Raw genomic sequence first — 14,891 nt, forward strand, 5'->3', positions numbered from 1 at the left:
GCGTGGCGCGATGGTGGTCTAGTTGGACTGGAGCCTAAACTTACAAGAAGTAATATATGCAATTTTATAATGAACTTAAACACCGAAAAAACGCCTTCTGAATATTTTCAGATCATAGTTGTGTTTCGAAAACTCTATCACCGCCAACAAACCTTCGGCATCTCTTTCCTGTTAACAGTATTACGCTAGACAATGATATGTACGTCCGTATATGTGTATGAAAATAATGATATAAGTCAGAAAATTAAATCCAACAGTGGTAGAATAAGACTTGTATGTTTACACATTTTTGTTTCTCAACGCAATTTGAACTTCCACCTTTCAAACACTACAGCGCCAATCGCTTAGCTTCTTGTCAAGCGCCATAGACCACACGTCAAAATCCGCTATATGAAAATGTAACTTCAAAAGTCGTAGTAATACCTTTTTACGTAAGGCAATGAAGAGATAGACACAAGACATGTGTTTTAAACGTGTAAAGATGTTATATTATTTTTATACACAATGTACTTAAGTTGTCAGCAATCTAACTCATCAGTTTTTTTATACAATATATCATGGGTTCATTTTTAAGCAATGTTAAACAAATTCCAAAATAAGTACCGATCAAATATGTGACCAGGAAAGATAAAATATGTGCAACGTTTGGTGACACTGGTATTCTGTTCTTTAATCAGATAATATTTCACGGAGTAGGAATATTTTAACCTTATGTATCTGTATTTGTAGATAGTATTCCTGCCGATATATCAAGTACTATCAAGGTTGAAGGAGTTGTTGGACATTCTATTGTTTTTTTTCAGCATTCCTCTTTATCTTGTCAACCTTGTTAAAGATGTCCAATGTCAAACGACAACCGGTGTAGTGATTTCTTTGGATATAATTGATAAAAATGATCAGTCAACTCATGGGATACAAATGTCTTATCTAACCTTAACAGAAACATATTCCTTAAGATACATTGAAAAATTACTTTCTTTTAATTACTAGCTAATTACTCATATTTTGACAAGAATTTGTACTTCTTTTTTTACTTGATTTGCGTGAATCAATACTTGTTTTAAGAAAAATGCAGTTATTTTTTTGTTAGTGTAGGCATTTTCACAAGAAAAATCTCGGCGAAAAGTTATATTATCCTATTTTGCTATTTATAATTGATGCAGACATGCAAGCTTGGATCATTTCATATCGTGCATTGCGATACGGTACACTGTTATATTCGTTTAACTATGTGTGAGTATGTACCCATCCCCAAATAGGTACTGTACTTTGACGGAATTCAGAAAAAAATTAATTGTCTCAATTAAAGATTAATTGGCATAAAACAACTGAATTTGGTAGGTTAAATCATTTTGGATCTTCAATAAAATTACGTTTAAGATTTCACATAAATGTAAGAGATTTCCCTTTTCAGGTGGTACATGACACTACAGGGAGATATCTCTGTAAAAATCAGCTGACAGTCTTAATCACGTTCTATTGTTAAGGCAATATTAAGATTCTCAACGATCAAAATAAGTGTTTATGTCAACTAGCGTTATTATTTCATTAACTTTTTAGGTCTTTCCACTTTTCTGTGGAAAGACCTATTGGTTGTGTTCTGATTATTACTATTATTTCTTTCTTCTTCCGCCTTACCCTTGTCTTGCGGTATAAGAATGTGTCGCAAGATGTCGCCTAGATATTTTGGATATTATATCGAACAGTTATTGTGCTTTTAAAACTTATCTTGATAAGCCGAAGACATTTTTTACTTGTCTCCTCCGTAACCAAAAAAGATAACAACAAAATTCTTCTTCATATTAGTTGTAACATCCAAACTTCTTTGAAACAATATGATTGTAGCATATTCTTCTATGTTGTAGGTACCGATTTTGGATATACTACGTCCGTTTATATGAAACCTGACTGTTTTGAAATCAAAACATTATTCAGTACTAGTTATAAAGATGAAATCAGTCCATTACGCATGCTGATAACTAATGATAATACGGTATGTATAAATTACCTTTACTTCGCATTTAGTTAAGATCAGATTAAGGTTAATATATTTTTCGTCTAAACTACACTACAAACTCCTCAGAGTCTGAATTGACCAGTTTTTGTGCTCGACCAGTAAAAAGTGCACACATTTTACTCGACTAGTCTCGACATTGTCTCGACTGTACTTAACTGTACTTAAGTGTACTCGACTAGATCTCGACTTTACTTAATTAGTCTGATTCAGTACTTGATGATCTTTGTGTAGTCTGAAATGGTCTTGACAAAGGCTCGACCTGTCTCGACCTGTCTTGACTAGTCTCGACCTGTCTCGACTAGTCTCGACTCAGTCTCAACCAGTCTCGACCTGTCTCGACTAGTCTTGACCTTCAAATTTAGGTTTGACTGGTGTAAATCAGCCCATCTAACTAAATTAAATATTGATCTTACAAAATTTAAGCTTATTAGGTAGTTTGATTTATTGCTGTGAAATGAAAGAATTTAATTTTACAATATGTAAAAAAAAAAAATATTATATAAAAATTCAGATAGTCATCTTTAATTTTTTTTATAACTTTTTCAAATCAACTTGGATTTTCATCAAACTATGCAGATATCTTAGATATATATCAAGCTTACTGAATCCCATTTCATTTAGTTTTTTGTTTTATTGCTGTAAAATTTAAGAATTAAAGTAATCTTGGTATAAAAAGCTAGGATTTGCAATTCGGACAAAATAGAGATAGTACACTTTAATTTTTTTAATAACTTTTTCAAATCAACTTGGATTTGCATCAAACTATGCAGCTATCTTACATATATATCAAGCTTACTGAATCCCATTTCATTTAGTTTTTTGTTGTATTGCTGTAAAATTTAAGAATTAAAGTAATCTTGGTATAAAAAGCTAGGATTTGCGATTTGGACAAAATAGAGATAGTACACTTTAATTTTTTTAATAACTTTTTCAAATCAACTTGGATTTGCATCAAACTATGCAGCTATCTTACATATATATCAAGCTTACTGAATCCCATTTCATTTAGTTTTTTGTTGTATTGCTGTAAAAATTTAAGAATTAAAGTAATCTTGGTATAAAAAGCTAGGATTTGCAATTCGTACAAAATAGAGATAGTACACTTTAATTTTTTTAATAACTTTTTCAAATCAACTTGGATTTTCATCAAACTATGCAGCTATCTTAAATGTATACTAAGCTTACTCAATCCCAGGTCATTTTGTTTTTTGTTGTATTGCCGTCAAATTTAAGAATTAAATTAATCTAGGTCAAAAAAGCTAGAATTTGCCGTTCGAACAAAATAGAGATAGTACACTTTAATTTTTTTTATAACTTTTTAAATTCAACTTGGATTTTCTTTAAACTGTATAGCTATCTTGGTGATGTATTCTTCTTACTGAATTCCAGGTTGTTATAAAGTTTGTTGTATTGCTGTCAAATTTAAGAATTAATTTAATCTAGGTAAAAAAAAGCTATGATTTGCAATTCGGACAAAATAGAGAGAGTACACTTTAATTTTTTTAATAACTTTTTCAAATCAACTTGGATTTGCATCAAACTATGCAGCTATCTTACATATATATCAAGCTTACTGCATCCCATTTCATTTAGTTTTTTGTTGTATTGCTGTAAAATTTAAGAATTGAAGTAATCTTGGTATAAAATGCTAGAATTTGCGATTTGGACAAAATAGAGATAGTACACTTTAATTGTTTTAATAACTTTTTCAAATCAACTTGGACTTGCATCAAACTATGCAGCTATCTTACATATATATCAAGCTTACTGAATCCCATTTCATTTAGTTTTTTGTTGTATTGCTGTAAAAATTTAAGAATTAAAGTAATCTTGGTATAAAAAGCTAGGATTTGCAATTCGGACAAAATAGAGATAGTACACTTTAATTTTTTTAATAACTTTTTCAAATCAACTTGGATTTTCATCACACTATGCAGCTTTCTTAAATGTATACTAAGCTTTCTCAATCCCAGGTCATTTTGTTTTTTGTTGTATTGCTGTCAAATTTAAGAATTAAATTAATCTAGGTCAAAAAAGCTAGAATTTGCCGTTCGAACAAAATAGAGATAGTACACTTTAATTTTTTTTATAACTTTTTAAATTCAACTTGGATTTTATTTAAACTGTATAGCTATCTTGGTGATGTATTCTTCTTACTGAATCACAGGTTGTTATAAAGTTTGTTGTATTGCTGTCAAATTTAAGAATTAATTTAATCTAGGTAAAAAAAAAGCTAGGATTTGCAGTTTTGACAAAATAGAGAGGGTACACTTTAATTTTTTTCATAACTTTTTCGAATCAACTTAGATTTTCATCAAACTCTACAAATATCTTTACAATATATTGATCTTACTTAATCATAGGTTGTTATTTTGTTTGGTGTATTTCTGTCAAATTTAAGAAATTAATTAACCTAGGTCAAAAAGCTATGATATTAGAAATATATCTTTTCTCATAATTTGGGAAAAAGTATATATAAAATATTAATATAATTCCTTTAATGTTTTATTCCTTTTGATATACACTATATAAATATATCAAAAAGGGATGAAACATTAGAAATTATTAAAATAGTTCTTCTGATTTGTGGTGATTTATAAAGCAATACCTTCTGCTTGGGGCAAACTTATTAAAAAGATCACATCTACCAGAGAGTTTTAAATTCTAAATAACATTTATTCAAAGTTGCAACATCCTGTAAAATCTAAATTGCAGGCCTTTAATTCACTAGATAAGTAATACACGAGTTTAAGAAAAGTAGGGCTTTCTTTTTACCTGTAAAACTCACGTGTACTGATGTAATTAAATCATGTATAGTGTCATGTCATTAAATTTGACAAAAAAATATTTTAAAACTTCATAACAACCTGGGATTTAGTAAGATCACCAAGGTAGCTAAATAGCTTTAATAAAATCCAAGTTGATTTGAAAAAGTTATTAAAAAGCTTAAAGTGTACTATCTCTATTTTGTTCGAACTGCAAATTCTAGCTTTTTTTTTACCTAGATTAATTTAATTCTTAAATTTGACACCAATACAACAAAAAACTAAATGAAATGGGATTCAGTAAGCTTGATATATATATAAGATAGCTGCATAGTTTGATGCAAATCCAAGTTGATTTGAAAAAGTTGTTAAAAAAATTAAAGTGTACTATCTCTATTTTGTCCAAATTGCAAATCCTAGCTTTTTATACCAAGATTACTTTAATTCTTAAATTTTACAGCAATAAAACAAAAAACTAAATGAAATGGGATTCAGTAAGCTTGATATATATGTAAGATAACTGCATAGTTTGATGCAAGTCCAAGTTGATTTGAAAAAGTTATTAAAAAAATTAAAGTGTACTATCTCTATTTTGTCCGAATTGCAAATTCTAGCTTTTTATACCAAGATTACTTTAATTCTTAAATTTTACAGCAATACAACAAAAAACTAAATGAAATGGGATTCAGTAAGCTTGATATATATCTAAGATATCTGCATAGTTTGATGAAAATCCAAGTTGATTTAAAAAAGTTATAAAAAAAATTAAAGATGCCTATCTGAATTTTTATATAATAATTTATTTTTTACATATTGTAAAATTAAATTCTTTCATTTCACAGCAATAAATCAAACTACCTAATAAGCTTGAATTTTGTAAGATCAATATTTAATTTAGTTAGATGGGCTGATTTACACCAGTCAAAACTAAATTTGAAGGTCAAGACTAGTCGAGACAGGTCGAGACTGGTTGAGACTGAGTCGAGACTAGTCGAGACAGGTCGAGACTAGTCAAGACAGGTCGAGACAGGTCGAGCCTTTGTCAAGACCATTTCAGACTACACAAAGATCATCAAGTACTGAATCAGACTAATTAAGTAAAGTCGAGACCTAGTCGAGTACACTTAAGTACAGTTAAGTACAGTCGAGACAATGTCGAGACTAGTCGAGTAAAATGTGTGCTCGATTTTACTGGTCGAGCACAAAAACTGGTCAATTCAGACTCTGAGGAGTTTGTAGTGCTATACGCTATGACTTACCAACCAAATAAAGTCCGGGTCTGCAGAAAGGTACTACCTGTTTGGATTTCAATTTGACTTTTGATTGTTGGAAGAGAAAAAATATTATAAAGTTATTAGTCCCCCCCCCCAAACCACCACCAAAAAAGGGAGTGCAAGTGAAACAAAAACATGCCACATGTATAAATTCTTTGAATGTAATATCTGTCTCAAAAAGCGATAACCTGCAAATAATACAATTTTTCAAATCTAAATATTTCATTCATATATAATACATGATTTATCGTTGAAAACATTTTCTCTAATGTTTAAATAATCAATGATCATTAATCATCTCTCAATTGTTATCAAGCAATTAAAATCAGACTTGACCTCGGTAATCCATTGCCTCCAACACCAAGTTATTGAAACAGCTGGTATTAACCGATACACCATCCACCCACTCACCTGCCCATCGTGCAAACTAGAATTAATGAACGCATTATAGTTTTTGACTATTATTAAAAATGGTGTGACTGTTCACCCATGAATTATTTCACGCAGTCAAGGGCTTAAATTCCGAAAGTTTTTTAAACCTTATTGAATTTTGCTTACAGAATTAGGAAGTAATTTCCCAATATGTACGTTTATGCATTACATTAGAAATTTCATTGATTGCATGTGACACTAAATATTGTCCGCTTTTGATACTGAAGGGGCCTTATATTTTCCGGTCTGTACACCCGTCCGTCTGTTTGTAGCCCTTTAACTCTATCGTCCCGTATTAGGTTAAATCTTTGGTTAACGGTAAGTTAAAGTTTTTGTTGAGGATAGCTTGTGGTCAACTTGATACCTAAATTCATGTTCACTTATGAAGTGAACTGTTTAATATATATGCGAAAATAGTGTTTCGACCCAGATTTCATGGTTCATCGAATATGGAAATGTGATACGAATGTTGTGCGAGCAGAACATAACATTGGTTTCCTATGGACACATAATTTTGTTTTGTAAATTGTATTGAAATGACATGTCAGCAAAGCTATACACATATAGAGTTGCAATCTTTCAACCGAAGTAAATTATGTTCGCACGGTCAACGCTTTTACAACCTAAGAAATTACTCAAAGAAGCATTCAATACTTATAATTACAATTTTTCGCTATGATAATGAAAAATCGATTTTAATCATTTATTTCTTTAAATAACCTGTGCCCATTTTTTTTTATAGCATTTGTCAAGAATGCTAAATTTCATTTGGATACGAAGGTAAACTTTAGTAAGACGCACAAGCGTTGTTATCCACTCAAAATAACGGATTCTTCTGAAACATGCATATAAATAAATGTTATTATAATGAAATAGCATAGCAATTAAGTATAACCCCGATTAGAATCAATTAAATATGCTTGTTTTAAAGTATTGTATGTTATCTTACATAAGGCAATATAATAAAAAAAAAATCATGTAGCTCTTGTTTGATTTAAAGATTTCCCTGTTAGGGGATGGCTGCAAATAAAGTTAAAATCGTTAACTCAATGGATGGATGGTTAAATAAGAAATAAACAAATAGCCCTCCGACTATTGCATTTTCGAAGAAAAAAAATCGCTGTTTTTTTTTTTTTCAATTTGAAGCATATTATTATTATATGACACACCGTATTGAATATTTTAATTAGTTTGGGTTGGGCTTTTTGTGCTTTTAGATAACAAGCCAAGGTGTTGTAGCACTGATCTGTCGAAACAGTCATAGAGACTACAACTGGCATTTATGGCGAAAACTCCAAAATGGTACATATGTTAAAGACAAATATCTTGTTAATCCAGCAAATCAACCAAAATCTGCGGCAATCATCTTTGCAAAAGAGTCAATACCAGAGGGAAACTATTTGCTTCGATTGTCTGTTTATCTGATTGATTTTGGCCAATTTTTGGAAGACGAAATTTACGTTGAATATAGATTACCGCCAATTATTACAAGTATTCAAGGAGGCTCAGTTAGATATATTAGCAAAGATAACGATGTGGTTATAGATGCTGGTTCTGTAACATATGATAAAGTACAAAAATACAAAATTGTACCTTTTAATTATGAATGGTTGTGTCGCAAAGGTCTAAACCAGTCACAAGTGGACGCAGTTCTTGGGAAAGTTGGGTTACCGGGAGCTCCAGACATCATAACCCTTGGAACAAGTTGTAATGAATCTTCATGGGGTGCAAAGTGGACAATCCCATCTGAAAACCTTAGTATAGATACGTGGTATTTATTACATGTTAAAACCCAAAAAGTAACAAACATAATGGATGAAGAATTATCAGGAAGTGCAGACACTATTAGATCAGCAACTGCTCTTCAAGCGTTAAAAGTGAGAACTGGGGACGCCCCGATGATTAACATACTGTAAGTAATAAACGTTAAAAGTTATATAAGAAGGTCTATATGCCATTTTTCTTTAAATAGGGATTAAGATTATAACACAGGGTTGACTGCTTACTCTAATTTATGATATTTTTACCTATTATGTCTGTTTGTTTTGCTTACACATTTTGTCAAATAATGGAATTCTATGCGAATGTCATACAAGTGAGAGGTTTAGCTTGCTATAAAACCTGGTTTAAGCCACCGTTGTCTTTATAAGATAATGTCTGTACAAAGTCACGAATTCGAATATGACAGTTGTTTTGAAGGCGTGTAGAAAGCTGAGTCCACAAACGTAACGTGTTAAAATTACTAAAAATCATTTACGACGTCCGCATTACCCCCAAGAAAACGTAAGCGTGACAAAAATACTGGACACTTAGTTTATATCATAATTTTAAACATAAACGTTCAACATGTTTCTTTTCTTTCGAACAACAAAACACAGCAAATGCACATTCTGGAAATCTAAAAAAAAATACTTAGAGCAGTGTAACGGAAATAACAAGCGACTATGCCGTGGACCCGTCATCTCTTTTAATTGTAACATAATAGCTGGACATTTAAAAAAACAGATGTTCAGTCTGGACTATCGAATCATTCATAATTGGCAGATTTCAAAATATGAACATAGCAAGTACATATTTTTTTTATCTATTCTTCCATTTTCTAATATTAATCCTTCCAAATTAGTACTTCTTACAAATAACTAACTACATTCCAAACGCGTCAACCAAGGCCCGTTTTTGGTTGGGTTTTTTTTTAAAGTTCGTATGACGTCATAATCCGAATTCGAAAAATTGTATTGTACGAAAATGCAGAAAAAACATTTAATTTGTATAAATTTCAGGTCAAAAAATCTATTTTATGCTTATTTATTGTTACAAGTTTCACATATGTTTGCCGTTTTCTCCATGTTCGTTTCATACTTTTTAGATTTAATTTTGATAACCTTTTTAATTATGTGGATTTTAATGGCTAACATTAATCATTTTCGTATAAAAAGAACTGCCCAGTTAAAATCCATGAGTTAAACACGGTTGCATGCAGCTACTTTTACAAGCGAGTTAACAATTGCCGTCAACTTGTGCACGCCGTCTTTCCGTTCATTTGATATGCTTGAGCTTTTGATTTCGACATGTTATAAGGGACTTAGTCGATTTCCGTATCGAATTTTCCTTTTGAGTTTGGTATTTTTTGTTATTTTACTGTTCGATACATATGAACTTTGCAATTGACTATTCAATTTCGCTTTCAGTTGTTATGTTGTCTTCAGGTACACATGTCTTCGTAATTTGTAATGGATTGTTATGAAAATAATTTTATACATAAAAAAAGAAAAAGATGAGGTATGATTACCAATTCAACAATCATCCAACAGAGACCAAAGAACGTGTATTTTAGCAATTGTATGTCGCCGTTTGCTCTTCGACAATGAGCAAAACCCATAACATATACACGTAGTAAACTATGGAAGGCCCGACATGACGAAATCTGAAAAAAATCAAATTAATTAACCAACAACCTCATTTACGTTAAAAAAAACCTAAAACAAATACGACAGACAACAACCAACAACACTCAATTACATGATCTTAATTGATACTAAACAGACACATAAAGAATGTGGCAGATTTGAATATGTGTCTCAGCGCTCAACCTTTAATTTGGACAATAGTGTAACAGCGCAACATCAGACCAAACTATTATGAGGGCTTGACTCATCAGATCGGTACGAAGTACAATAAAAAAAATAACAATCAACAACAAGACAACACAAAAAAGACACACAGTACCAATATTAGATTATTTGCAGTTACTGGATCTATGTTTAGGCCAATTACAATAACAAAAATCATGTTTACCCAGAATTATATATCAATCAGTTACTGTACACAACCAACGGATTTAATGTACAGACGTCATAAACAGTCTGAGACAATCAGAATATTGTACAATTCCATATACACGTGTAAGTCCAATGTTTTAAAAGAATATTGGACCGAACTTACGTTCACATAATTATTTAGTAATGCATAGTTATTATTTAATTTATCAAAGACAACATAAATGTTGGTACCAATAAAGAATATATTCCAAAATTTTACTTCAGTGTTAAATTGTTAACTGTAAATGATAACTTATTCCTATGGGAACGAACTGTGCGCGTCTACTTGCCGACCTCTTCTTATTTTCATATGAATCGGAGTTCCTTCAGATACTTGTCAAAAACAAGAAGATCAAAGAACCCAGATTATTTTATTTCACTTTCATATATATTGATGATGTTTTTTCCATTAACAATCCAAACTTTTCTGATTGGGTTCCATCAATACATCCCCCAGAACTAGAAATTAAAGAAACAACAGACAAGGCTTCCTCCGCTTCATTTTAGACTTATACCCCGAATTCGACATAAACAGTCATCCCAGTACCAGAATCTTCGTAAAACGAGACGATTCTAATTTTGAAATTATCAGTTTCCCCACATTAGTAGCAATATAACAACTTCAACTGCATATGGGATATACATTTCCTAAATTGTTCGATATTCAAGAGCTTGCAGCTCCTACTCAGACTTTGTAAAACGACACCAATGTCTGAGCAGAAAGTTGATTAACCAGGGTATGTCAAAGAACGTCCCTTCCTTCATCGGAAGGTACCAAGACCTTATTGATAAATATTCCGTATCAACTTCACATTTGTTCTAACATAACTGTCGATTTGTTTACCCTGTATACCACCATTCCCCATGTAAAATTATAATGTTTTTAAAATACTTTGAAAGACTTAATTATTTTATATTTCTTCCTATGTGACGTTTACAATTTCTGTCAACATACACGCGAAGCAATAAATGTGGTTTTTAAATTTGATAGATGCTTTTTGTGCTTTTTTGTTAAATATGTGTTTGTTTTGAGATTGTGACACAGTGATGACTGCTGTACCTATATTTGGCTGTTTTAGCTATCATGTCTGTTTTATTCCCACATCATTGTTAATATAGTGGAATTTGATACGACTGTCATATAAGTGAGAGGTTTAGCGCTATAACACCAGGTTCAATCCACCAATTTCTACGTAAGAAAATGCCTGTACCAATCAGGAATATGACAGTTGTTATCCATTCGTGTGAGGTGTTTGAGCTTTTGATTTTGACATTTGATAAGGACTTATATCTAGAAATTGACTATGAGGGTCGGTTGAAAAAAAAAAATTATGATATAAGAGACGACTTCAATTTCCCAATTGTGTCATGTTCAATTCTAAACCTAGAGATCCAAATACTGAAAATGTAATCATCATTCCGTAAATATTACGGAAGGCATCATGAGTTGGTTGACCTTCCTGGACTATTCGTTATACAGATGATATCGGATACGTTTCTTATGTCGTAGCTACAATACCCCTTCCCTTTTAACGAAAGTGACTACCGAATTAGACTATTTTCCGGTTTTGTATTAACATGAGCTATACGACGGGTGCCACATGTGGAGCATGATCTGCTTCCCCTTCCTGAGTACCTGATATAACCCCTTTGGTGGGGGTCCGTGTTGTTTTGTACCCCTTTTGGTGACATTGTTTCACGCATCATTGTCAATTTAATAGAAATTGCTGCGACTGTCGTATAAGTGAGAGGTTTATGCATGCACCAAGCCAGGAATATGACAGTTGTTGTCCATTCGTTTGATGTGATTTATCCTTTGATTTTGCCATTTGATTAGGGACTTTCCATTTCAGCATTTTTGTGATTTTACTTTTTATTCAATAGGATGCACAAGTTAGTATGGAGAGAATCTAGATTTACGGGCTCTATAAACAAAATCCTCGTATAAAACAGAAATTGTTATCCCGTTGTTTTGAAAGTTTAACCAAACTTCAAATTAAAAATCAAATCAAATCAAATCTTTGTACTTTTAAAGGATTTTTTTTTAAAGGATTTTAAATATTGTATTGCAATGAAACCTATGACATAATTATATTGTCAGTTATACCTACATTAGTTTCATTGAAGTCATATATGTCACTTTAGTACCTGAGATCACCCCTAGTGTTTGGTGGGGTTCGTGTTGTTTATTCTTCAGTTTTCTATGTTGTGTCATGTGTACTATTGTTTGTCAGTTTGTCTTTTTCATTTTTAGCCATGGCGTTGTCAGCTTGTTTTAGATTTATGAGTTTGACTGTCCCTTTGGTGTCTTTCGTCCCCCTTTTAGTAACAGGCAAAACGAGCGAGTTAAAAGGAACAATGTAAACGAAAGCGTAACACTTTTCCTACACGATATATTTAACCGAATTCCAAGCGGACATAGCTATGATTTGATACATCCTGGGCAGCACACGACCGGACCCTAAGAAAACGGATAATTAGGGAAATCGGGAATATCTATAAAATTGAGTAAATTCTGAATTTTTATTTCAGGTGCAGAAAGAACTGTCTACCAAAGTTGTCCCTCAATTCTTTATTGATCCTTAATGCAGATTGTCCAGAATGTAGCTTATCAGACACCATTTACGAGTGGTCAATACTCGTGTACAATCACACAACAGAAGTATTCGACAGTTTGAATTCTGTACCAAGTATCAACCAGTCACGACTTGTAGTAACCAGTAAGTGTCCTTTTTTCATTGATAAAAACTAGTTGCATTACAGACCTGCAAAATATATTCTTTGTACTAATTCATAGTACAAATTGAAATGACATTTAAAGATAACACTGTATTTATTTACCACCAATCAACAGAAACCTAATGACGAGGAACCTATGGATCACGGGGTACATAACACCTAAGAGAATTCACTCTTAAAAATCAGCTGAGTGTTTTAATAACATACTGTTAGTTCGGAGAAATCAAGCTTTTTAACAATCAAAACTAGTGTTTGTTAAACTGCTTTATAGCCAACCAACTTTTTCCTGTAAATTGAGCGATTTAAATTTCTAGATATTTTCATATTTTTGTAGACAGGTCAAAGTAAATCTTTTGTCAAAACTTTATGAGAATTAAACGAGCCAAATCTATTTTAGTCAAAGTGTTTGGTACCCCCTTAAACAATGAGCAAAATCCATACCGTTTAGCAGGCTAAATACATGTCTGTAATGGTTATATTTTTTCTCTCATAGGATAATTTTAAGCAAAAGAAAGTGTGAATTTTAGAAGTCCACAGATTGCATTGATTTTAAACATCAAATGTGCGAAATACTAGGTATATTAAAAAAACTGTAAACAAATCTCCTTGTAGTTGGTTCATTGATATTGTCATAAAATCGTAAAAGTGAACCGTGGTACAGCAAACATCGAATTCTATTAGAAACCCAATCACATACTATAGTAATTATTGTTTTTTGTATATTAGTAATTTTGTTTTAAATGTTATTTAATGATCTATTGTTGAAGTGTGCATAATAGAAATGAGATAGGGCACAATTTGCAATCGCTTGTCCCCTACTCCAGTATCTAAATCAGCGCATTTAACTATGGTCAAGATCTCATACTTGTAATTTTTCACCTTTTAGGTCTAACTGCTGATGAGATAGGTATCAGACCCGACGCCTTTCGAGAAATGGATAGAATAAGATTTCATCTATTGATCAGAACAACCGGGATATATCATTCGGAGGCAGATTATATCGTGTCTGTGAATGCTCCACCATATGGTGGTTCATGTTCTATAACTCCTAATACAGGTATGAATATATTTGTATAATTTAAAGTTGTTTTAATTAAGATTTAAAACAATTCAGATAAAAGAATATGATAGTTCTACCTGAGAAATTTGAAATTTGATATTGGTACTCGAAGTCGAACCATTGATCACCCATTGTAAAATAAAAGATAATACTGCTCTCTTGATAATATACATATCAAATGTTTCTTTTTTAGGTATTACAGTTAAGACTAAGTTTACTATAGCTTGTAAAAACTGGTTTGATGAAGGAGACAGATATATACAAACAAGAGCAGATGATGGAACTGAATTATTAACATATGCTGTCTATCATGTGAGAAAAACCACTACTGGTATACTTGAATCTTTGTTGTCAACGACAGGTTTGTACAAGTTTACACGTACTAAGAATATATATTCCTTGAATAATTAAAAAAAAATATCAATTCAGGAATCTCTGATCAACTATATGTTAGGTTAAACATATTTATGCGTTATTAATTTACAAACAAATCATCGTACAAAAATACACAATAATAATAGGATTCGGAAACAAGCTGTTCAAAGCTTACATAAATATGTTTCCTTCATATACCAACTCCTATTAATGATTACATAAATATAGCCTGCAATGTTACAATGATATGGAACAGGAATAGATGAGTAACTACATAACTAAAAAAGGAGAAAACCAAAACAAAACAACAAAAAACAACAACAAAAACAGCAAAATACACTTAAATACTAAACCCGTGTCTAGATGAACTTTATCAAAATCGAAAATAACAGTTTAACTTGTAAATTCCTT

General features: G+C 31.6%; 1 protein-coding gene across 1 annotated transcript in view; it reads left to right on the top strand.

Annotated features, from left to right (window-relative positions):
* LOC139515055 (polycystin family receptor for egg jelly-like) overlaps positions 1 to 14,891 on the top strand; it is a 93,692-nt gene that overhangs the window by 26,294 nt on the left and 52,507 nt on the right. Inside the window, exons 6-10 of the mRNA XM_071304614.1 lie at positions 1,866 to 1,993; positions 7,706 to 8,400; positions 12,839 to 13,026; positions 13,932 to 14,102; positions 14,299 to 14,466. Coding sequence (XP_071160715.1) covers positions 1,866 to 1,993; positions 7,706 to 8,400; positions 12,839 to 13,026; positions 13,932 to 14,102; positions 14,299 to 14,466 — 1,350 coding nt within the window. The remainder of the gene's footprint in view (positions 1 to 1,865; positions 1,994 to 7,705; positions 8,401 to 12,838; positions 13,027 to 13,931; positions 14,103 to 14,298; positions 14,467 to 14,891) is intronic.

Source organism: Mytilus edulis, chromosome 3, assembly GCF_963676685.1.
Source record: "Mytilus edulis chromosome 3, xbMytEdul2.2, whole genome shotgun sequence".
Taxonomy (NCBI): domain Eukaryota; kingdom Metazoa; phylum Mollusca; class Bivalvia; order Mytilida; family Mytilidae; genus Mytilus; species Mytilus edulis.